Below are 23639 nucleotides of genomic sequence, written 5' to 3' on the forward strand. Positions count from 1 at the left end.
AATCTTGTGGCCCACTGGCTGCCGGCAGGCAGAGTAAAGCCAAGTCCTCGCATTCCAGAGCCTGCTGCATCCTGGGACTCGCTCCTGAGACACCTCCCCAGAGTCCTCTGAGCACTGGGCCGCCTTTCCTGCCTTCCCAGATACACATCCCTGTTGCATAAGGGGCCTGGCCCCCTCGGTGCCTGCAGCCCTGCGTGCACAGGCACCCTCCCGAGCAGCTAGACTCCAGGCACCCTGGTCAGAGCTCCTCGGGCCAAGGGCCACCTGTTTGCCATTCTCACTCCCCACCGAGAAGGAATCCCGGGGCAGAGGACAAAGCCCCAAAGGAAGACACAGAGACTGGAGCGGTTTGCAGGAACCAGTTAATTTCCGGAGTCTCCATACAATGAGGGGCCTGGCTCAGCGCTGGGCAAGGGCCAGCCAAGCCCTCCCCGCGCTGCCCAGGCCTCTGGGGGAGGAGGAGCGGGGACAAAAATTTAAGGCTGAGGCCGCTGCTATGCCCAGGCTGCAACAGCCAGGAAAATCACGTTAATCAAGGAAATGAACATCCCTCTAAACTGTGATGTGCACCCTTAAAAAAAAAAAAATCAACAAAAACAAGAGGTGCAAGCCAGCCTCAGCTGTCAGGACAACAGACGCCCCGCGAGGTGAGCTGTGGCTGCCGCAAAGTCCCCTGGTCCCCTGTGGGGTGGTGAGGGAGGAGGACCACGTGCCTGGTGCCACCATCCTCGCCTGAAGCAGGTCCCGGTGACGTCCCAGGCAGAGCCACGCGGGAGCAGAGGGACCGAGTCTGCTGCTGTCTGATTGGGTGGGGCAGAAAAGCATCCGCCAGTTCTCTAGAAAAATCACATGGCCAGGAAGGGGGTGCTGGTGCTGATTTGTAGGTCGATTCGAGGGTGATTGGAGAAGCGGGGGGGAGAGGAGGCGAGGAAGGGTGGGTGGCCGGGGCGCTCAGAGGTTGCTGAAGAGTTCGTTTTTCTTGCTCCAGTCCATTTGCGGGGCCCGTTTGCTGCTGCGCTTCTGGTGGGCCCTCTCTTTGGCCACGGCCAGCGAGATGTTGAAGTCCAGGATGGGGTCGGAGGAGGAGGAGGTCGAGGAGGGGGCCGTGGAGTCCTCTTTCTTGGGGCTGTCTTGGGAAGTCAGCTGTCGAGAGAAGGGGGAGGCAGCGAGTTGAGTCGGTGCCCTGTGCACTCCCTGGTCCTCAGCCTCGGAGAGGTGGCTCCCTTGGGGCTGGGCCCAGGGAAGCCAGGTCACGAGAACAGAAAGCGGCTCAGCGCGTGACGTCCGAGGCGGGCTGGTGTGCCAGAAATCAGAGGGGCCTGGGAATCGGCTTCTGGGGCCCAGTCGCCGCCCCCTGCCCAGCAGACCTACCTCCTCGCTGGTGTCACTGGAGGTGGATCTTGCCAGGGCTGGCCTGGGGCTCCCCGAGGCTGCTGAGGCCAGGGTCTCAGGGTTGTTCTCCTGGCACAGAGAGAGAGGAGGGGCGTGGGGAGTGGGCTCCCAGGGAAGATGGGGATCTTGGTCTGAGGCCACGCGAGCCCCGGCCACCCACCCAGATTCCCGCTGCCCGAGCCTGCCAACTCCACGGATTTACACGTCCACATTCCTTAAAGGATCAGAGGGCGGCCTGGTTCCACCCCTTGGGCTGCACGGCCACACCTGTCGCCTGTCGGGATTCATGAGCTGAGCCGTCCCCTTGGGCCCCCCACAATGTGGGCCAGTGACCAAGGGGTGCAGCCCACCAGGTTCCTATTGGCTGGGCAACCCGGGGGCTGCTCTCACTACCGGTGGCCCAGGCAACCCCAGGAACCTCGATAGCCTAGCGGGGCCTCAAAGGAACAGGGTGGATGGAGAGTCCAGACCCCCTATGGGGCCCCTTGGCAGGAGCTGGGGAAGGAACACCTGTGCGCAGGCCCTGCAGAGCTCCCGCCTGGTCCCGGAATGAAGGCTCTGTCAGGGCGTCAGTTTGGCGTCCAGCCTCTTCCTGGGTTCCTGCAAGGCTCGGCTGGCACCCGGCCTGCCATCTCCCCCCCAGCCTTACCCCCTTCCCTTCTGCCTGGGGAGGAGGGGCTTTGTTCTTCCAACCCAGACTGCAAGGAGCAGAGAGGCCCAGCGCACGCTGCCAGACACTGAAGCTCTGTTCTTGGGGGGAAGAATGGCCTCTTCTGTACAGTGGGGAGTTGGAGGCAGGGACCTGTCACCAGGATGGCGGCTGCAGAGGGGCCCAGCCAGGCCTCTCCCTCCCTAGGCGGTGGCCGATGGGTATGCTGATGTCCCACGGCTCGGAGCTCAGGAAGGAACCAGAACCAGCACCCAAGGTTTCAGCTTGACCCAGACACCAGCCTCCCAACCATGCTACCTTCTGACGGGAAGCGGTCAGGGGCCGGGCCCTTACCTTCTGCATCTCCCCATTGGTGAAGGGCTCAGGCAAGGGACCTAGGAGAGGAGAGCGCAGAGGTGAGTCCCGGAGCTGGAGAGGCGGCCAGGGCGAGGGGTGTGGGTGGCTCCTGGGATGTGGCTCCCCGGGTCAGTGTTTTAACACTTTCTTGGCCACAGCCCAATGTAATTGCATTTCTCATTTTAATGACCCAGCACACAGTTACAGAGCTCTACGTTGACCACAGTGTAGTGCTCGGATATTCCCTATTTCACTGCGTTAAGAAAAACAGGCTGGCCTTCTACCTACTAAACAGACCTCAGGAGCCATGCATGGGTTATGAGCTGTGTGAAAACCTACTGTCTTCCATGGGGTTGAAATTCCAGGCTGGCTCCCTGATTCCTACCTGGGAAACTGGTTAAAAATACAGGTTTCCTGGGCCTCGGCACCAGATCCCACACGGGTGGGTCTGGGGCAGGCCAAGGACTCGGCATGTTTCAGGCACCTGCCAGGTGGTGCTGGTAAGCCCGTGCAGGTTAGAGTTAGGACCTGCCCCAACGCCTGTGTGCCAGCCTGCAGATGAAGGGACAAGAAACTCAAGGGCAGTGGCCCGGGCGTCCTCTCCCCCAGCCCATGGAAACCTGGGAAGCGGAAGGTCTGGGGTTCCTCCGTATGGCGTTATGGAGGGGGGGGGGGAGAGTGGCTGTGCCACCTGCAGGAACTGGCGGACCTGGGCAGGTTCTCCTGAGCTCTCGGCTCCCAGTTCCTGTGCATCTGTCCTTGTCCCTGCTCCAGGGCACGGCTAATGACTCTAAACCTTTCCCCTGCCTGTTCAGGGCACAGTGGGGGTGCTCCCCCACCCCCACCCCAACCCCACAGTGTCCACTGCCAGACAGACAAGAAGGGAAGTCCAAGGGCCGAGTGGGATCCAGGTGTCCAGTGCTGTGTCTTCCCCATGACCCTAACCCTAACCCTAACCCTTCCCCAATGGCAAGGCTGGAGCCTCATCTCTGTGCCCAGAGTCTGCGTAAGGACTCCCAAGAGCCCCCCACGATTCTGTGTCAGGCCCCTGAGTTGGGCTCTGAGTCATGTGGACCCTTGCCTATAGAGCCCTGACCTTCAGGGAGGCCCCGCCCATTGCAAAGTCCAGGGGTTCCACCCTCAGCGTGGCCGAGCGGGCAGCCCTGCTCCCTGAGCCATCTTCCCAGGGAGAAAGTCCAGGCTGGGGAAGAGAGGCTGCTTAACCCGTCCCTGCCCTGCCCCATTTGGCTCAGCCCGGGCAGGGGGAGGTGCCAGGCTTGGCAGGGGGATGGTGGGGGATGGTGAGGGCAGGGGCCCAGGGACCGCGGGAGGGGGACCCACTGCTCTCTAGAGCCAGGCTGGGAGTTTCCAAGACAACCTGAGACAGGGGGAGCACTGGGCCCCTGTCATGGACTCTGATCGGACCAGCAAAGGCTGCAGGCCTCCTCAGAGTTAACCCTTTGCTGTCATCAGCACAGCCCATGGTGCTGCAGCTTTGGCCCCGGGAACCAGAAAACTCTGGCCCACCTCTCAGCACGGCCCTCTCACAGGCCAGCCTCAGAAGCCCACTGCCAAGCCCTGCTACCTCGCCCCACGCTGGGCCCCCTTCTTCCCCAACAAGTGTCTCTGGGCTTCCCCAGGACAGGGAGGGAGCGTCCAGGCCGGGAAGCTGCCTGCCGCTCACCTGGGACGCAGCAATGTGCCGGGCACTGCTGGGCAGCCCCCCTCACCCAGCTCACCGTTGAGGTGCTCGGAAGATGGGGTCACTTTGCATTTCTTGAAGAATTCGTCGGTCTCCTTGTCCACCACCAGCAGCTTGGTCTCATCCCCGCCAGCCTTGATGGCAGTCACCACGTCCCCGTGCTGCTTGCCCTCCACGCAGACCCCGTTCACCTGCGGGGCGGGGGTTATGGGTCTCGGCTCTGGGAGGGGAGGACGTGGGAGCCCTCCGCCCCCTGCAGAGTCCTGGGTGAGGCCAGTGGTGCTGCCACTTCACAGCTGGGAGAGGCAGGACACGTGGGAAGAGGACTTAAACAAACACAGCTGTGGGCCTGGGAGGGGACGGGAGAGACCCGTGCGGCCTGGCCAGGCTGGCGGGCCCGCTGCGGCTCGGGGCCTCGGTTTTCTCAGGCGTAAGCTGAGAAGTCTGTGGAGGGCTGATCTCCGGCGCTAAGCTTCTAGGGCTCTGTGATTCTGGGACCCGCCCAAGCACTGGTTCCTGCTTTCCTCTCCCCCAGCACAGCAGGAGAAGCAGCAGATCTCAGAGCCGCTGTGGGCAGAGGGGTGAGGGGGCTGACAACCCCACCCGGAGTCTGGCAGAGTCCTCAGGCGGCAAGGGAGCTCCGGGGGTGGCCGCGGACATCCACCCGAGCCCAGAGAGTGGGGGCAAGAAGAAGTCAGCCAGCTTGTCCATCGGCCCATCCCCCACCTCTGGGCCGGCTACACCCATGAGCCAGCCGGCAGCAGGCCCTGTCCAGGCGGCTGATGGTCACGCCACAGCATCAGGCAGGAAGAGCCCCTCACCTCCACGATGCGGTCCTGCTCCCGGAGCCCCGAGGCCTCAGCCGGGGAGTCTGGGTCCACGGCGCGGATGAACTGGCCCGGCCTGGACTTGTCGCTGTGCAGGTTGAAGCCGTAGCCGTTGGGGCCCTTCTTCATGGTGCAGAGCCGAGGCCGGAGCTCGCGCTGCGGGGAGAGAGGAGGGCCACGGTCATTCCCCGGTGTCCCGGCCCCACCTCCCCCGAGGAGGGTCTGGAATAATGCAAGGCTGCTGAGGCCCCAGTGCACCCCACCCCGGCACTGCAGCAAAGTGCCTGGGGGGGCGGGGCGGGGGGCAGACCCTGCTGCTGTCTGAGCCTCAGTCACCGGCCCTCCCCTCCAGACACTCTCTGTGGTTCACTGTTCCATTCAGACCTCATCCCTCTCCCTCCATGGCACAGCCTGGCCCTCCAGGGTAAGGGACTGGGATGTCCCAGCCTGGCTGGCTTCTCGGGGCACACGCTGGGCCCCCAGGCCCTGTGGACCCATCCCCCTGCCAAGGGGGAGGCAGGGCCTGCTGCTTACTGCAAGCGGTCAGCAGTTTACAGTAAACCCCGCTCTCGGCCCCTCCAAGGCCACGGCCAGGTGGGAGGGGGCTGCAAGGAGCCAAAAACCCAGACACCCAGTGGGCAGCACAGTGAGGGGGGTCCCTCCAGGCAGAAGCCATCCTGGGGCATTCCAGGTGGGGGGGTTGTAACTATGGCAACAGAGACCCTGAGAGTCCCCCAGGGAGCCCAAAGGGGGAGGGGCCAAGAAAAACAAACTGGATCCAGCTGAGGGACCAAGTAGAGCCCAAGGACTGCTCTGGGGACCGTCTCCCCCTCCTCTCCGGCCTGGGGTGGTGCTGCTGGCCCAGGGGGGCTGCCCTGGGTCACCAGGCACACGAGCAGCCGGCACTGGACACCATTGTGGGAGTCCAGGCAGCAGCCAGGGTTCCAGCTGCCCTGCTCGCTTGCTGCGTGCCAGAGCTGTTCTCACTGCCACCTGCCTCCCGTGCTTGATGCGGAGCCCAACGAGACAGTGGACAGACGGTGGACGGCCGTGGAAATCCTCTGTAACCCTCAGATCCCTGTGCACACCCAACTTCACCTCTGTTGTTGACACCCACAAAGCGTGGCCTTGGGCAAAGAAGTGAGGCTGGGGGCAGGGAGGTCGTGGCCAGGGTTGGGGTGGGGTGTCCCTGAAACTAAAGCCCCCTGCCCGCAGTGGAGAAGGCAGGGGAGAGTGGGAAGCAGCGAACAGCAGGGCTTACCAGCCTCCTGCACGCACGGCTTGCAGCCAGGGAGGTGGCGCCATCTGCTCCCCACCCCTGAGGCCCTCAGGGTGGGAGGGCCCCACCTCCCTTTCAAGGCTCAGGCAGCTCCTTCTGGCCTGTGGTCCAGGATGTCGGTGGGGGCCCTGGAGTGGCCGTCCCCTGCTGCCACGGACCCACACCCGGGCTAAGGGCAGCTTGCCCCAGACTACGACAAACAGCGAAGTGAGCTGTGAAAGGGGGCCCCTCTGGCTCCGTGCCCACCGCCCCCCAGGGCCCTCTAAGGCCTCAATCTGATTCTGGGCTTAGACCAGGCTCTTCTCCCCTCCAGCTAATCCCTCTGCAAAGCTGCTGTGCGGCCCTCCCCCAGGCTGCCCAAGGAGCAGGAACAGGTCCGACCAGTTGCCACCACCAGGACAGGCTCAGCTTTCGGCCTTAGCCACCTGGGCTGGGCAACCTGGTCCTTCACCCCGGGACAGTGGGAGGGTGAATCTCTGGGACAGCCCCAGGTGCTCCAGGGGTTGGGGAACAGGCTCAGAGAGGGCAAGCCCAGCGCCTGCCGTCACACAGCCGGGACACATCCCTGGGTCTGCCCCGGCACCTGCGCCTCTCCAGCCACACCGTGGGCTGGCTGCTCAGCACGGGGCAGTTCACCGGGAGCAGAGGCCCTGGCAGAGCTGGGCAGCGGAGGCCCTGTGGGGCTCCTTCCAGCTCTGGCTGTGGGCTCAGAGGGGAGGTGGCCGGGGAGCTGATGAAACACCGCCTGCCTTCCGGGTGCTCAGGCCTCTCACAGTGGTGCTACAGGCTGAGCTAAGGGATAAGGCTTGGCGGGGGTGACGTGGGTGGTGGGTGGTGAACACGCTTGGGCTGGGGGGCAACTGGTCCTGGGGACTTTCCAACTAGTAGGGCTGTGCTGGCTGCCCCTCCCCCTGCCCCGTGCTGCTGCCTCCTGGGCCTGGTCTTTGCAAGTGTCACCAGGGTCCCTTGCCTCGTGACATCCACCCTCAAAGCTCAGGGGCCTCTCTGAGCCTTGCCCCAGCAGGCACCAAGCCACGAGGAGCAGGGGGGTATGGGGAACCCAGTCTGAGGGACTTGGTTCGGCCCAGTCCCCTGGGACCTGCTGTACTGCTCTTTGGGGGATTCTTTGGAGGCTTCGGGGTCTGACAGGGTGGCTGGGCAGAGACAGGAAACCCCAGGAAGTTCCCCCGCCCTTAGACACCCACACAAGCCTTCTCGGACATGGAGAGGTGGGGGCTTCCCACTCTTCCAGAAGCCACCCAGGTGTCCACAGAGGTGTCACAGTCACCTGCTGAGTCAGCCCAGCAGGCAGCCCCTCCCAGCCTGGGTGGGGGCTGGTGCGGCTGGAGTCCCTGGGGACAGCCCTCCTGGGGATCTGTGGGGGCCTGGCCGGTCCCAGCCACCGCTGTGCCTGGGCCCTCCCTGCAGCCCAGCTGGGGCAAGGCTTGAACTTGGCTCTGGGGGAAAGGAGGGTGGGTAGGGGCCAAGTCCAGGTCATCTTGAGCTTGGCGTGTGGGCCCCATTGTCTCGGTGCCAGCCCCAGAGGGGCCTGGGGCAGTGGGCAGGAGGGAGTCCAGGGGACTGGTCCACTTAGTCTCTAAGCAAGATGGAGTAAAAATCCAGATGTGCGCAGAGGCTGGCGGAGACCCAGGCGCAAGGGGTGAGACGGGGCTGGACGGCTGGGCCAGCTGCCTCCAGCTCCTCCTCGAAGCCCTTCTGCCACTCACCCCTCCCCTTCCCCAGGGAGCCCAGCCCCACCCCGGGTGGCCGCCCCATCACCTCCACCCACGCAACGGTCCAGGGAGCGGACAGCGGGCACGGAATTCAATAGGCGCCACCAGCAGCCACCTGGAAAGCCAGGAAAGTCGATACCCTAATCCTGGTGCCGTCTCTGGGGAGCAGGTCCAGGCCTGCTCCCTGCCCCTCCTTGGTGGAGGGGGAGGGGAGGCTGCCGGTGGCTGGGGGCCAACGCCCCACCGGGCTCAGTCCCTCCCTGGATGATGCCTTGGCGATGGGCCCTATAGAAACAGCCTGGCCACCTCCCTGCTTCCGGCTGGCAGGCAGCCCTGGGGTGCAGGAGATGGGCTGGAGGAGCAGGAAGACCACCAGGACGGCTAGGGGACAACAGAGGTGACCGCCATCTCCCAAGACTGCCCTTCCCTAGCCCAGCCCCAGCCCCGGGCTCTAGTTGATGCAAATAAGCATGGTGTAGCTCTGCCCTCCTCCCCCTGCAGGGAAATCAGCCATGACAACAGGAGGAGGGGATGGGCCGGGAAGAGCCCAGGCTTGGGGGCGTGCTGGGGTAAGAGCCCTGGCCACTCTGGGAGGCACCGTTGGCTCCGTGGACTCTGGGGACCCAGATTTAGGTCTGGTGCTGGCACCTGGAGGAAGCCAGGTGGAGAGAGCTGGCTCTGCTGAGTCAGCCCAGCAGGCAGCCCCTCCCAGCCTGGGTGGGGGCTGGTGCGGCTGGAGTCCCTGGGGACAGCCCTCCTGGGGATCTGTGGGGGCCTGGCCGGTCCCAGCCACCGCTGTGCCTGGGCCCTCCCTGCAGCCCAGCTGGGGCAAGGCTTGAACCAGTGACAGCGCTCTGTCCTCCAGGCAGGCCAGGACGTGACTGGGGGCTCGGCACACAGGGCGGATGCCCAGATCTCCTCTCCTTGCCCTAGGTGAGGTCCAGTGGGCTGGACGGCCACTTGCCCCAAAGCCCCTGATGTCCTCCTGTTACCCTGTGGGACCTCTTCCCCTGAGGAATGCTGGGCACTTCCCTTGGAACTCAAGGATGCTCCTCCGTGTCCTTGATCTTGTACTTCCTGTTTCCCGGTGGGAGGGTCCTTTCCTGTACCCGGCAGTGAGCAAAAGGGAGGGCTCTGGGCAGAAGCAGTGCATAAGCTGAACTCAGCTCCTTGGCACATCTGGGGCTCAGGGGCCTGAGCCAGACTCTCCCTCTGGCTGGTCGGCTCTTCCCCCAGTGCCAGCCAGAGAGACCCACAGTGGAGCAGTTTGGCTCAGGCCTCCCCAGGGCTGGGCAAGCCTGGGACGGGGCAGCCTGGTACCTGGCTGGACAGCACCCAGGGCTGGCGGCCCGTGCCTTTCAGCCTACCTTGCAGGTACTCTACCATCACCCCAGCCCTCCCCTCCTCCTCCAAGCTGGGGCTTTAACTGGGTTGTGCCACCCCAAGAGGCTACACAAGGAGCTGTGACACTGGGGCTCCACGCTGCCATTTGCTGAACACCTGCTATATGCTGGACCCTGTGCTAGGGGCTTTATGTGTGATTTCCTCACGAAACTCAACTCTAACCCTGCAAGGAAGGTCACTATTGTCCCATTCCACTGATGAGGAGCTTGGGCTGGAGAGGGAGTCAACTGCTCAAGAACACACAGGTGACAGGAGAAGGCAGAATATGAACTCAGACCTGCCAGCCACGTGCGAGAGTTAACATTTCCTAGTAGCCATGCTAAAAAGGAAAAACCAAAGGGCAGGATTTGGCATAGCCATTAAGTTCTAGAATGCCTGGGTTCCTATTCCAATTCCAGCTTCCAGTAGGTAATGGCTCAAGTTGGGTCCCTGCCACCCAGTAGGAGACCAGGATTGAGTTCCGGCTCCCAGCTTCGGCTTGGCCCAGCCCCAGCTGTGTGTGTGGGTGGGGGAGGGGTGCAGTTGAGGAGTGAATGAGAGGATGGGAGAGCTGTTTCTCTCCTAACCAAGTTTTAAAACTTGTAAAAAAAGGCCGGCGCCGTGGCTTAACAGGCTAATCCTCTGCCTTGCGGCGCCGGCACACGGGGTTCTAGTCCCGGTTGGGGCGCCGGATTCTATCCCGGTTGCCCCTCTTTCAGGCCAGCTCTCTGTTATGGCCCGGGAAGGCAGTGGAGGATGGCCCAAGTCCTTGGGCCCTGCACCCGCATGGGAGACCAGGAGAAGCACCTGGCTCCTGGCTTCGGATCAGCGCGATGCGCTGGCCGCAGCGGCCATTAGAGGGTGAACCAACAGCAAAAAGGAAGACCTTTCTCTCTGTCTCTGTCTCTCTCTCTCACTATCCACTCTGCCTGTCCAAAAAAAAAAAACCAAAAAAAAAAAAAAACTTGTAAAAAAATATGGGGCTGGTGCTGTGGTGTAGCAGGTAAAGCTTCTGCCTGTGGAGCCAGCATCCCATACAGGTCCTGGTTTGAGTCCTGGCTGCTCTACTTCTGATCCAGCTCCCTGCTAATGCGCCTGGGAAAGCAGCGGAGGATGGCCCAAGTGCTTGAACCCCTGCATCCACATGGGAGACCTGGATGAAGCTCCTGGCTTCAGATCAGCCCAGCTCTGGCTTGTTGCAACCATCTGGGGGATGAACCAGCAGATGGAAGATTTCTGTCTCTCCCTCTCTTTCTTTCTTTCTTTTTTTGACAGGCAGAATTAGACAGTGAGAGAGAGAGACAGAGAGAAAGGTCTTCCTTCCGTTGGTTCACCCCCCAAATGGCCGCTTCAGCCAGCGGGCTGCACCGACCTGAAGCCAGGAGCCAGGTGCCTCCTCCTGGTCTCCCATGCAGGTGCAGGGCCCAAGGACTTGGGCCATCCTCCACTGCCTTCCCGGGCCACAACAGAGAGCTGGCCTGGAAGAGAAGCAACTGGGACAGAATCCGGCGCCCCAACCAGGACTAGAACTCGGGGTGCCGGCGCCTCAGGCGGAGGATTAGCCTAGTGAGCCGCAGCACCGGCCTCTCCCTATCTTTCTAACTCTGACTTTCAAAACAAATAAATCTTTAAAAAAGTTATAAAAAGAAATTTTAATATTTTCCCAAATATAACACATCTAAAATATTATCATTCCAACATACAGTTCCTTTTCTTTCTTTTCTTTTTTTTTTTTTTGACAGGCAGAGTAGATAGTGAGAGAGAGAGACAGAGAGAAAGGTATTCCTTTTTGCTGTTGGTTCACCCTCCAATGGCCGCTGCAGCCAGCGCATCGCGCTGATCCGAAGCCAGGAGCCAGGTGCTTCTCCTGGTCTCCCATGCGGGTGCAGGGCCCAAGCACTTGGGCCATCCTCCACTGCCTTCCCGGGCCACAGCAGAGAGCTGGCCTGGAAGAGGGGCAACCGGAATAGAATCCAGCGCCCCAACTGGGACTAGAACCCGGTAGGCCGGCGCTGCAAGGCGGAGGATTAGCCTGTTGAGCCACGGCGCTGGCCCATACAGTTCCTTTTCAACAACTGTATTTTATATCCTCCTATTTGTACAGGTTGAACACCCCTAATCCAGAATGCCCCAACATCTGAAACTTTTTGCACACCAACATAGGGGTCACAAGTGGAAAAATGCACAGCACAGAAACTGTTCCATGCACAAAGTCATTAGGAATAGTGCACAAAATTACCTGCAGAGCCAGAGCTGTGCTACAGGGGGTCAAGCTGCTGCCTGTGATACAGGTATCCCTTACTGGAGCGCCAGCTGCTCTGCTTCCGATCCAGCTCCCTGCCAATGTGCCTGAGAAGGCAGCGGAGGGTGGCCCGAGTACCTGGGCCCCGGCTACCCACGTGGGAGACCCGGATGGAGCTCCAGGCTCCTGGGTTTGGCCTGGCCCAATCTTGGCCATCATAGTCATTTGGAGAGTGAACCAGTGGATGGGAGAGCAACCTCTCTCTATCTTCAAGTAAATAAATAAATATTTAAAATATGTGTATGTGCCACAAGTCAATTTGTGTGCACTTGGGTTACCTCCCTAAATTATCTCATGTTATACATGCAAGCATTCCAAAGTCTGAAATCCCAAACACTGGTTTGTGGTTGCTGGCATGTGTGACAAGGGATACCCAGCCTGTGCAAATCTTCATCTGGTCCCCCACAGACCCCCCGAGACCAGCCCCCTTCCAGTGCCTGGTAGCCTCCTGCGGCCCGCAGCTGCCGCCCCAGATAGCACAGCCGAAGGGGCCTCGCTCTCCGCCACGTGCTCTCCCTTAGCCCCAGGCCCCACGTCTGGGCTGGACGCAGGCGCCCATGACCTGGCCATAAACGCGGGGTGAGGGTGGAGTTTGTCTCTGAGAACTCAGACCTCTGGCCTCCGTCACAGCAGAGGGTGGGACGGGAGCTGAGCCCACGCCTCTGCAAGCTGGGTGCCACCCTACAGACCCCACAGCACTCGTTCTCTGCCAGGGACAAGGAAACTGGGCCGTGGGGAGTCGTCCTGCCCGGAGGGAGGTCCAGGCAACGGTCAAGGGCAACATCCAGAGAGGCTCTTGGCTGAGGGGCGCCGCAGAGCCAACAGCGGGGCAGAGACGAGGCTACAGACTGTGGCCCAGCCCAGCCCGGCCCCAAGGGGGATGGAGTCAGGAGTCGGGTGGAGGCCCGACAAGGATCCCTATCTGCAGACAGAGCTGGGTGCCCGGGCCCAGCCCTCGGCAGGAAGCTGGATCCAAAGATCTGGGGGTCTTTGAGCCCTTCCTCTCCTTGTGCTGCCAGGCTAATACTGTTGTTCACCATGACCGTGGCAGTTTTGCGTCCCAGTTTTATGTCTCATCACTTTAAAAAATTTTTTTAAATTTATTTATTTGAAAGGCAGAGTTACAGAGAGGGAGAGAAAGAGAGAAAGGTCTTCCATCTGCTGGTTCACTCCCTAAATGGCTGGAGCTGAGCCGACCTAAAGCTAGGAGCCAACGGGCTTCTTCTGGGTCTCCCATGCGGGTGCAGGGGCCCAAGGACTTGGGCCATCTTCTACTGCTTTCCCAGAGAGCTGGATTGGAAGAAGAGCAGCCAGGACATGAACCAGCGCCCATAAGGGATGCCAGGGCTGTGGGTGGAGGCTTAACCCTACTAAGCCATAGTGCTGGCCCCGCCTCACCCACTCTTAATCTTTGCTGTGTTCTAGATCCACCCTTTGGATCAAGAGTTTAAAAAGATAAAAGGGTTTAAAGTAGAGATGCTCAAAAAGGGGGAGGGGGGCTGGTGTGGCTGGAGACTCAGGCCTTCCTGATGAGTCTGGAGGCCCTGGGATACATGCTCTGCTCTGAGACCCACTGTCCAGCCAGGGGCTCCTCCCTGCCTCGTGGGCCATCTTCTGCTGCTTTCCCAGGAGCACTAGAAGGGGGCTGGATCGGAAGTGGAACAGCTGTCACCTGGATTGAGGTATGTTTAGTACACAGCATATTCCCAGAGACAAAGACTAGCTGTCAGGGACCGCACATTGACCAGCAACTTACAAAGCACAGCAAACAGCACCTCACTGGCAGGCGGGCAGGCGGATCAGCGACAGGTGTATCGGTACCTCCTGGGAGGACACTGGAAGGTCCTTTCCCTGGGCAGGGCCACTGTGTCTCAGCAGCGCAGCAGAGGGACGCCTGGTGTTGGGATCCAGAGCTCTGTTCTCTCCCTGGGAAGAGGCCTACTGCCCTAAGATCTTGGCTGAACTCCTTGTTAAAGATTGATTTATTTATTTCAAAGGCAGAGTTAGAGAAAAAGGGAGAGAGAGGGAGAGAGACAGAGAGATCTTCCGTTCGCTGTCTCACTCCCCAACTGGCTGCAATGGCCAGGGCTGGGCCAGGAACTCCATCCAGGTCTCCCATGAGGGTGACAGGGGTCCAAGCAAATGGCCCATCTTCTGCTACTTTCCCAGGAGCGTAAGAAAGTGGCTGGATCGGAAGTGGAGCAGCTGGGACTGGAAAAGGCACTCATCCTACGGCATGTGGGCATCGCAGGCTGTAGCTTAACCCACTGCTCCACACCGCCGGCCCTGGTTCTTGTCAGCGGCCTCCTACTTTCCCAGGGTCCCCTGGGATGGGAAGGCTGGGGAGGGGGAGAAGGGTCTCCAGCCTCCTCTAAGAGGAGCCTCTACAGAAAGACTGACATCCGAACAGGAACACAAGGTGAGGACTAGGGGCTGCACTGCTCTGCCAGCGAGAGGGGTCTCAAGTTAAGGGAGCAGCACAAACTCACAACCCCCAGCATCTCAAACCCACACCCTTCTGCCTCACCAAAGCTCCAAGCTGGTCGGTGTGAACCAGCCGCCAGTCCTGGGAAAGGGGCTGGGAGCCGGCAAAGTGCACCCAGCCATGCACACCGCCGCAGGGGTGCCTGTGTGGTCTCTGCTTCTGGGATCAAGGCGAGGACTGGCAGGAGCCCCCTCAGGCGGGGAGGTTTTACACCAACAGCCCCGCCAGGGGGTCCCGGTACCCCCACCTCACAGAGCCAGCAGGAGCATGGGGCTCCCAGGGCCTCGCGGCCAGTGACTGGCAGAACCTGGATTCAAACCCTGCCGCGGCCCCGGGCCCAGGCTTTTGCTTTCTAGTCTTTCGATGGAAGCTGCCAGCAGGCAAGGAGAGGTGGGAGGCTTATCTGGAATTCCAGTCTCTGGGTGTGTTGGTGGCAAGCCCAGGAGTGCTGGGCCTGGAAGGAGATGAGCGGGGACAAAGGTCTGACAGCTGTCACGGATCCATCCATTAATTCAAAGCTGGTTATTGAGCACCTCCCTACCATGTGCTGGGCACGTAAACACAAATAAACCACGGTCGCTGCCCTTGGGGCTGACCCTGCGGTGGAGGAGGTTCGGAGCGATAAAGAGATAGGACGGGGGCGGGTGCTCGGCCTCGCGGTTAGCTCCCTGGTTAGGGTACCCACGTCCGAGTGCCTGGCTGGCATCCCTGGCGCAGGCTCCTGACTCCAGCTTCCTGCTGATGCTGGAAGGAGGAGGCAGTGCTTCCTGGCTCAAGTTAGCTGGGCTCCTGTAATCCCTGGGGGAGACCTGCATGGAGTTCCTGGCTCCTGGCTCCGGCCTCAGCCCCGGTCTAGCTCCAGCTGTTGTGGGCACTTGGGGAGTGATCCAGCAGATGGGAGCGAACCAGTGCAACAGCTCTCTGTCTCTCAAATAAATAACAAAAAAGAAAGATAATAAAAGAAAGATACAAGGACAAAGAGCAGGAGGAAAGGAAGAGACAGCTCTGCCCAAAGAACCCAGGAAAGGATCCGCAGAGGTTCCTGGTGCAGAAGGGGGCAGGAGGACTCCCAGAGGGAGGGGCGCCATCTGACGGCTCAGGGAGGGCTCGGCTGGCTGGGGGGGGGGGGGGGCTCAGATTCTGGGGCGGGGGGGGCAGCAGTGAGAGTGGACGCCAGACCCCACCTCACCTGCAGCAACCATTGGCTGAGCACTTACCAAGGACCAGGCTTGGCCATGGCTGCACCTGCCCAGTGCGAGGCAGATCCAGCACTGGCTGCTCCCCTACCCCCAGGACGTGTAACATCACTGTGAACTAGCTATTTTTATTTCTTTAGTTTCATTTTATTTTTTTATTTCTTAGATTTATTTACTTATTTGAAAGGCAGAGAGAGAGAGAGAGAGAAAGAGAGAGAGAGAGATCTCTTCCATCACCTGGTTCATTCCCCAAATGGCCACAATAGCTGGGGCTGGCCCAGGCTAAAGTCAAGAGCCAGGAACCCCATCAGTCTCCCATGTGGGAGGCAGGAACTTGAGCCATCATCAGCTGCCTTCCAGGCCTATGAGCAGAGAGCCTGGCTAAGAAGTAAAGGAGGGAGGCCAGCGCTGTGGCATAGTGGGTAAAGCTGTTGCCTGCAGTGCCAGCATCCCATATGGGCAACGGTTCAAGTGCCAGCTGCTCTTCTTCCTAGCCAGCTCCCTGCTCTGGCCTGGGAAAGCAGCAGAAGATGGCCCAAGTCCTTGGGCCCCTGTATCCACGTAGGAGACCCAGAAGAAACTCCTGGCTCCTGGCTTCAGATAGGCTCAGCTCCGGCCGTTGCAGCCATTTGGGGAGTGAACCAGCGGACGGAAGACTTCTCTCTCTCTCTCTAACTCTGCCTTTCAAATAAATAAATAAATCTTTAAAAAAGAAAAGAAGCAAAGGAGCAGACTCAATTGGCACTCCAATATGGGAGCAGGTGTCCCAAGCGGCAGCTTAACCTGCTGTACCACAATGCCCACCCCCGAGGGTGGCAGGGACCGAGGCCATCAGCTGCCGCCTCCCAGGAGGTACAGGAGCAGAAAGCTGGGTGGGAAGTGGAGGAGCTGAACTCAAACCAGGCGCTCGAGACGGGGAATGTTGACAACCCAAGCGGCAACTTCACCGCGGCGCGCGGCGCCCAGCGCCTGCCCCTGTGAATTCTTTGTTGATTCAAATGCCAAGGAACCAGTGTTTACTGGGTACTTCCTCAGTGCCAGGCAGTGAGCAACCTGCTGCGTGTTCATCCTCGTGTAATCCCCACGGCCCCGTGAGCCGGCTGCTGTTACCCACAGCTTACACAAGAGGAAACGGACGCTTACAGAGCTGCCCTGCCTTGGCTCCAGGCTGCTGGGCCAGTGCAGAGGAGCGGGTTCAGGCCCGCCCAGCTGTCAGGGTCCAATCTGAGGGTTTGGGCGTCACTCTGGGACAGGCGGTGGAGGGGACGGACTGGGGGCTTCAAGCAGGGTGTCGCTGCCCCTCTACCCCTGTGAGTGGAGGAGGCAAAAGTCAATGGGGGGGGGGGGGCTAAGTACTCCTGCCCCTCCTGAGCCTAGAGAGCCCAGACCAGCACATGCTCGGCCCTGCAGCATGGTTTTTTTTAAAATTTTTATTTGAAAGGCGGTGTAGGGGGAGGGGATATCTCCTATCTATTGGTTTGGGCAATTCCCTGCCCAGAAGCCAGCGGCCAAGACCAGGCTGAAGCAGGGTCTCTCACATGGGCGGCAGGGACCCAAGTACTTGAGCCATCACCTGCTGCCTCCCAGGGTGTGCACACGCAGTCGGCTGGATCAGAGGTAGAGTATCTGGGACTCGAACCAGCCGCTCCTGGGCATCCCAGGCAGCAACTTAACCACTGTGCCAAATGCCAGCCCCCTGTGTCACTCTAGACCACACCTGGTCTTCCCCACCAGACGCCATCCAGGTAAGCACTCCCACTGGGCACCTTTCTACTGGGACCATCTGCGTCTTTGAGAACCAGCGAAGAGAAGGGACAGCCGGCCCGCTGCACACAAACTCAGGTTAAAGTGCACCAGCAAACCTCAGCGAGATGCTCTGTGAAACAGATGCCTTTTGGAAAAAAGGTTGCTCTCACTGTGTGTGTGAACATTTCTGCAGCCTTCTAACGGAGGGCTTCCAGCTGACCGGCCACGAAGATGGCTGAAGGGGGTGGTCGCACAGGGCTCGGCCCCGCAAGCGAAGCTCAATTCAGAGAATCTAGTAGAGGCGCCAGCATTGCCCCCCATTTCTAAAATTGTACAGAGGCGGCAGGTGCACCTCGGCCTATGCCTTTATTTTGTAGATGGGAAAACCACAGGGCACAGAAGCACGGTGACTTGCCCCCCAGGTGGCTCTGCTGGCCCAAGGAAGCACACACACAGGTGGGGCCCACCCCACCACCTGGGGGAGCCCGGTTCTGAGCTGGTGGAATGGCCTGTGCTGTGCAAGCTTCCACGTTGGCCTCCCCCCAGGGCCTCCCAGGCCAGAACCAAAAGGGCAAAGGGAGGAGCTGCGACTTGGTGTGGGGGAGGGGTCATCTGAGCCCCTGGCTAAGAGGAAGGGAAGGAAAAGACAGGGAGGGGGACCGGGGCCGGACAGGCTCAGCACAGGCACAAAGTTCAGATGGGATTTCTGCCTGGGACCAGAGGTCATATGTTCCAGATCCCTGGTGTCCACCCCTTATCAGGGGTGCTCTGATTCACCCCCCACCCCCCGACCCTGGGCCTATGCCAGCTTGGCAATGGCAGGAAGTGGGAGCCTGGTGGCCCTGGAACTCCTGGCACCCAATTCTGGCTGGGCAGTGTTCTTGGTGACCTCACTTCCTTCTCTTAGACCAAACCAGTTGGTCCTCTCAGGCCCCGCCTTCTACCTTAATGCTGAACTGTGCCCTTTCTCTGTCCCGGGAGGGTCCTCCTGGCTAGGCCCCGGGGCACCCGTGCCACACACAGCACCCAGCTGGCGCCTGCTGGAGGGGGCCCTGGGTTCCCCTCCGTGCACACCCCAGGCCCCGCCTCGCTCTCAGGGGACCCGAGGCTCTGCACAACAGCTCCTGTTTTGCCAGCTGCCCTCCTGCAGCTGATCCGAACTCACTGGGATGGTTTGGGGGACCAGCAAACGCCGGCGAGAACAGGCAGGTTGCTTGCTGTCCAGGCAGGGCAGTGAGCGGGGCGCGGGCAAGACCACCTGCCCCGGGCAGCTCCTCCAGCGGCTGCCGGGCGGAGAGCTCGCTCCCTCCCCCAGCCATCTTTCTCCTCCACCTCCTCCTCCTCCTCCAAGGTCCTCCCTCCGCTGCCTGATACAAGCTAGCGCTTACTCTACACATTCCTCAGGCTCATAAATCCTCCTGGGTGGCAGAGCCGCCACCCCCAAGACGCCTCTGCGCCTCCTCCGCGCACCCCGCCCCCACCCATCGCCCCTTCTCAGGAGCCACCCTGGACTTGGGAAGGATGAAGTCCAGTGGCGGAGGTTAATGATACACGCGGGGCGCCCCCACCCCACGCGCGCGCTGGGGCTCGGCGCAGGCGGGCTTCGCGCCCCGCTAACTTTCTAAAGACGGGGCGCTCTCGCCTTCACCCCACAGGAGATAGGGGTAGCGGCAGAGAACTCCGGGGTTTCCGGGGTACGGAAGCAGAGGAAAAGGGGACTGGGCACCCCTGCACCGCCCCCCACCCCCACCAAGGCCAAGAAGAAGTGCAGGCGGCAAAGGCGCCCGGGCTCCCCGCCCAGCCTGGGGCTGGGAGGGAGGATGGGGTCGTGGGACGCGGCCCCCCGCCCGCCTGGGAACAGCCGGGGCGCCGGGCGGAAGCTGCCAAAGGGGCCGGCCTCTCGGGGCGCCCGGGTGCCTCCCCGCCGCCCGGCCCGGGTCCGCACTCACCCGCTCCGGGTGGCTCTTCTCGGCCTCGCGCGGCTCGTTCTCGCCGGCCGGGCCCTGCTCCCCGGGGGCGGCCGGCGGCCCGGCCTGCTCCGGCCCCGCCTGGGCGCGCAGCAGCTCCCCCCGGATCTGGACGCCGAGCTTCCTGAGCTGCTCGTCCGTGTCGGGGTCGACCACCAGCAGGCGCACGGCGTTGAGCGCGGCGCGGATGCGGCTCACCACCTGCTGGTGGGTCTCCTTCTCCACGTTCTCGCCGTTCACCTCCACCAGCCGGTCCCCGGCCAGCAGCCCCGCCTTCTCGGCCGGAGAGCCGGGCTCCACCAGCCGGATGTACTGGCCCACCTTGCCCTTCTCCCCATGCAGGTGGAAGCCGTAGCCGTTCGGCCCCTTCTCCAGGCAGCAGAGCCGGGGCAGGGGCGCCCCGGCCGCCGCGTCCGCGCTCATCTCGCCCCGCGACGGCTCAGCGGGCTCCGGGCCGGGTCCGGGGCGTCCCAGCCCTTCTCCCTGCTCTGCGAGCTTGGAGGAACCGGGGAGCCTGGCAGGGGAGCCCCAGCGGCGCCGGACGCGAGGGGCGAGCAGGTGTCCCGGACACCGCGAAGCGAAGGAGAACGCGCTCAGACCAATCCCCGCCCCGCGCGGCGTCTGAGCGTTCCAGAACCCGCCCCGGCCCCTAATCCCGGGGGCGGGGCCTCCCCGAGGGTGTGGGCCACCGCGAGCCAATCGCGGGCCCCCGGGCCGGGGCGCTCGGGCCGGGTGAACAGCGCCGGCCAATGGGAGCGCGCGGGGGCGGGGCCTGCGCTCGGCGCGGCGCCCCGCAGCGGGCGAAGAAAGCGGGCTCAGGAAGTGGAAGTGTTTGTTACCAAGTGCCCGAGCCGGGCGGGAGGGGCGGCTCCTGCCGCGAGTTCCAGGTGCGGGGCGGCGGGCTCGGCTCTGTTTTCCCCAGCCTGCGGCGGGGGTCGAGGACAGCCGGCCTTCGGGTGCGGACCCCCAGCGCTTCTGCAGCCTTTAGCCGAAGCTCCGATGGAGGCGGGGGCGGTGGGGAGGGGGCGTGCGCGCCTGCTGCCGAGGGGTCCGCTCGGCTCCCGGGCGGCGAGGGCCGTGTTTTCCCTTCGCGGCGGCCCTTGGCGTCGCCCCACGACCTGCGTGCAGGAGCGCCCGCTCTGATCCCGGCGGGAAAGGTGTGCGGCATCCGCAGCGGGTCTGGGGGCGGCGCCTGGGTCTTGGGCGTTTGGCTCCGGGAGAGGCCGAGCAAAGTCAGGGCACCTCGGTGCGCCCCGCGGGAAAGGCGGAGAGCAGAAAATGCAGACCCCGAGAAACCTCCCAGGCTGGCCGCAGAGGCCTGGGGGCCACCTGTTCAGGTGACCATTCCGGGACACTGAAAGACGGGAACACTCCCTCGTGCGCCCCCTCCCAGAAACACAGGACGGGGTGCGCTTTCCAAAACACTGCGATTTAATTCGGCAAAAACACAAACGCCAGGAGCCCAGGGCTGTCTTGGCTACGGGATCTCCTGCAGGCTGCCTGGGCCCTTAGGAAAGACTGGCAAGGTCAGGCTCCTCGCTGCTGTGCCCTGGCTGGTGCTTCCTTATCCGCCCCAGTCGGAGCGCCAGGATTCCGCCTTGAAGGCAAAGGCCGCAGCCTCAGAACCTGCGGCACTGGCGCTAGCTTTGGCTTCTCACCTCCTAGGCTGCCCCTGGCCCGCAGGAGTCTGGGTACCTGTAGGTCATGACCTCTCGGTCTCAGGTTCACTTCCTGGAGCTGGGGTCAGGGCCTCGGGAGACACGACCTTGGCCCTGCCTGAACTCTTTGCTGCTCCCGGGCCCACCCCGCCCCCAGTGTGCAGCCATGACCTTGGTCTGCACACATCGATTTACCTAGGAATGGGTGACTTCGGCTCTCTAGCCAAAGAGGCAATAAAGCAGTTTGAGCCCCGGCGTCTGAGGAGTTAAAGGGCTCAGTGGTCAGGCTGGGTTTAGGGCTCAGGCTAGGGGCAAGCTTTGTTCCATTCTGCTGCCCCCACCTGCCCCAGGAGCTGGGGCTTTATCTGGTTCTTGACCCCGGAGAGCTGAGCACAAAGCTGGGGTGGTGGCCAGGGCCACAGGCAGAAAGCAGATAAGACAGGGATTCGGGGGAAGGGGCTCCCCTGGGATCTGAGGTCCAGAGACAGGCACCAAGGTCCCCAGGGGCCCAGGAAAGGGACACCCTCCCGGGAGGGGCTCCGTAAGGCCCGTGGTGGCCAGACAGACACACCCTGGTCTCTGATCCTTCTCTCCCCTCCTCCCAGGGGGCCGCCCCCCTCCTAACCCACAGCTGTCGTCTTCCCTGAAACACCCAGGGGTCAGCCCAGCCTCTGTCCAGCTAAAGTGAGACTGCTGACGGGGTCACTTCCTGCCCCCCACATCCCTACAAGTGCATCAGTGTCCCTGGTGCTGCTGCCCACGGCTAGGAGGGAGGCCCAGCCCCTCGGCCTCGAAGGCAGAAGGGCTGCCAGGGCCCTGCCTCCGTTGTTCCGGTGTCCTGGTTCCCCACCTGTTACTTGTTTTAAATTAAGTCGCAGTAAGAGAAAGGTGGCGCGCCCTCCCTGGGGAAGCAGGGGAGCCACAGGAGCTGCGGTGGGCGCTGGAGTCCAGCTTCTTCATGGGAAGGGGTTGAGGGCTGGGTCCCCCTCTCCCTCTCCCTCCGTTTAACCTCTCAGGATAAACCGGTCTGGGGGCCACGGCTGTGTCCTCCGGGCCCCTGTGGCCTCCCCGCAGCCCCCTGGGCGTCACAGGAAGGAGCAGCAGCTGGGACGCTGCTTCTGGGATTCCACGTAGTCGCGGATCTGGAAGCTGGGCTCGTGGGCCTGCCGCCCCGCCCGGTATTTCAGCTCCCTGGAAGGCAGAGAGGCAGTGGGCAGGCTGTGAGTGCAGGGGGGACCCCTGAAAATGCAACTCAGAGGGCAGGTGGGCCCAGGGACCCCCAGTGGAGCCACCCTGCCCTGTCTGGAGCCCCTCCCCACTCGGCTCTCACTTGGCAATGGCCAGGAAGGCCAGCTCCACGTTCATGCCCGTCTTGGCGCTGGTCTCCATGAAGGGAACGCCGTACTCCTGCCCCGGGGCGAGAGAATTGTCCTCAGCTCTGGCCTCTGGCTGCCCCTGCCTTCACCCCGCCCGGCCAGTGGTCACTTACCCTGGCCAGCGTCTCCCCGTCCTCCGACCGGATCACTCTTTCACTACTCACATCCGCCTGTCAAGCCGATATGGGTCACTCTGGGGAAGGAAGCCTTGACCCCAGCTGGCCCAGCTTCTGTCAAAGGAGCAGGCACTGCCTGCCCTCTGCTGGTGGCCTGGGGGACTGCGGGCAGGTATGATGGGCCTGGGGCTATGTTTTCTGCCTCGTTCAGGCTGTTGCCCAGCCCAGCAGTGATCGCAACCCTAGCTCCAGGAGAAAGGCGGGTAACTCTCCTTGGTGAAGGGTGTCAGCCTCTGACCCCTGACCCTGTTCAGGACGAGCGCCGGGCAGCCCTGCAGGTAGGGCCCTCCCCGGGTGGATAGTTGCAGAGCTTTCAGAGGGCAGAGACGTCTGACCTCTGACCTGGAGACCCGGGAGACCCGGGAAGGATGCCCAGGTGACTCTGCTGGGCATCTGTGGGGCCAGGTGGGGCGGATGCCCAGGCAGCTGGAGAGGAGGTGCCGGGTGCTGCCCCTGCCTGCAGCCACTCACCTTGTTGCCTAGCAGCATGATCACCACATCCCTCTGGGCGTACTCGTGCACCTCGGTGAGCCAGGCCTGGGGGAGAGGGCAAGCTGAGCCGGCCATGGGGCAGCTCTCCTGCAGAGTGCCCTGTTGAGATTCTAGACCACAAAAGGGCCCAGAAGTGATCGAAAGCACTGAGGTTGATTAGTGATGTCTGCTATGACATCACTAATTGGTTGGAGGTGGTACAATAAGTGCCATGGATTTTCCATTTTTTTTTTAAATATCCACAAAAGTACATCAAAAAGTTCGTGGTGGGATGAGTATTTGACCTGGCGGTTAAGATGCCGGTCGGGACACTTTCATATGGAAGTGCCCAACTCCGGCTCCTGTTCCCAGACCCTGAGAGGCACCAGGTGATAATGGCTCAAATAGTGGGTTCCTTGCCACCCCCATGGGAGGCCTGGATTGAGTTCCTGGCTCCTGACTTCCACCTGGCCCAGCCGTTGTGGGTGTTTGGGGAGTGAACCAGCAGATGGGAGCTCTGTCTCCCTCTCCAAAAAAAAAAAAAAAAAAAAAAAAAATCGTCTTCCATGAATCTTTTGAGACCTCTTGTATGTCTTACGTCTGCAGTTTGCTTACGAGCAACTGAGGTCCCTGAGGTCAGGGAACAGGGCAGACCTGTGCGCCTTTGGACTCAGGGCTGGTCCCTACGTTGGCTGAAGTATCCTCTCTGCTCTGAGTCATTCTCCTGCCAGTGGTGCTGGGTGTCTGTGTAGATTCTTTGGGCTCTGCCCTTGGCCTCTGCGGCTAATTGTCCAGGGTGGAGCCGGGGCCCTTGGGAGCTCTTTGACAGGAAAGACATTCATGAATCACGGCAGGTGGCACGGGCACACAGCCCGCCCAGCCCCTGTGCCCACACGGCAGGTAAACACTCGGCCACGGGTCTGACTTCTGAGTCACGGCC

At 61.8% G+C, this 23639-nt stretch overlaps 2 protein-coding genes across 4 annotated transcripts in view; both read right to left on the bottom strand.

The window, feature by feature from the left end:
* Nucleotides 1-348: 348 nt before the first annotated feature.
* Nucleotides 349-19634, bottom strand: NHERF1 (NHERF family PDZ scaffold protein 1). Its single transcript, XM_062216482.1, has 6 exons — nt 19001-19634; nt 4922-5083; nt 4138-4291; nt 2396-2436; nt 1372-1461; nt 349-1143 (listed from the first exon to the last, which is right to left on the bottom strand). The coding sequence occupies exons 1-6, from the start codon at nt 19439-19441 to the stop codon at nt 952-954; spliced, it is 1080 nt and encodes a 359-aa protein (XP_062072466.1). The 5' UTR covers nt 19442-19634; the 3' UTR covers nt 349-951.
* Nucleotides 19635-20677: 1043 nt separating this feature from the next.
* Nucleotides 20678-23639, bottom strand: part of RAB37 (RAB37, member RAS oncogene family) — a 54959-nt gene continuing 51997 nt past the window's right edge. For all 3 annotated transcript variants that reach the window (XM_062216426.1, XM_062216427.1, XM_062216425.1), the window contains 4 exons: nt 22700-22765; nt 22166-22222; nt 22007-22083; nt 20678-21867 (listed from right to left, as the gene is read on the bottom strand). In XM_062216426.1, the coding sequence (XP_062072410.1) occupies nt 21762-21867; nt 22007-22083; nt 22166-22222; nt 22700-22765 (306 nt within the window). In that variant the 3' untranslated portion in view covers nt 20678-21761. The remainder of the gene's footprint in view (nt 21868-22006; nt 22084-22165; nt 22223-22699; nt 22766-23639) is intronic.

This window comes from Lepus europaeus, chromosome 18 (assembly GCF_033115175.1).
Source record: "Lepus europaeus isolate LE1 chromosome 18, mLepTim1.pri, whole genome shotgun sequence".
Classification (NCBI taxonomy): domain Eukaryota; kingdom Metazoa; phylum Chordata; class Mammalia; order Lagomorpha; family Leporidae; genus Lepus; species Lepus europaeus.

Bases quoted from the DNA above. Each gene is read 5' to 3' on its own strand.
- NHERF1 (XM_062216482.1), bottom strand. From the start codon at position 19,441: ATGAGCGCGGACGCGGCGGCCGGGGCGCCCCTGCCCCGGCTCTGCTGC. The intron at 5,084-19,000 runs GTGAGTGCGGAC...CTCTCCCCGCAG, and splicing joins AGAAGAGCCACCCGGAGCGG to CGCGAGCTCCGGCCTCGGCT. The intron at 1,144-1,371 runs GTAGGTCTGCTG...TTCTCTCGACAG, and splicing joins CCAGTGACACCAGCGAGGAG to CTGACTTCCCAAGACAGCCC.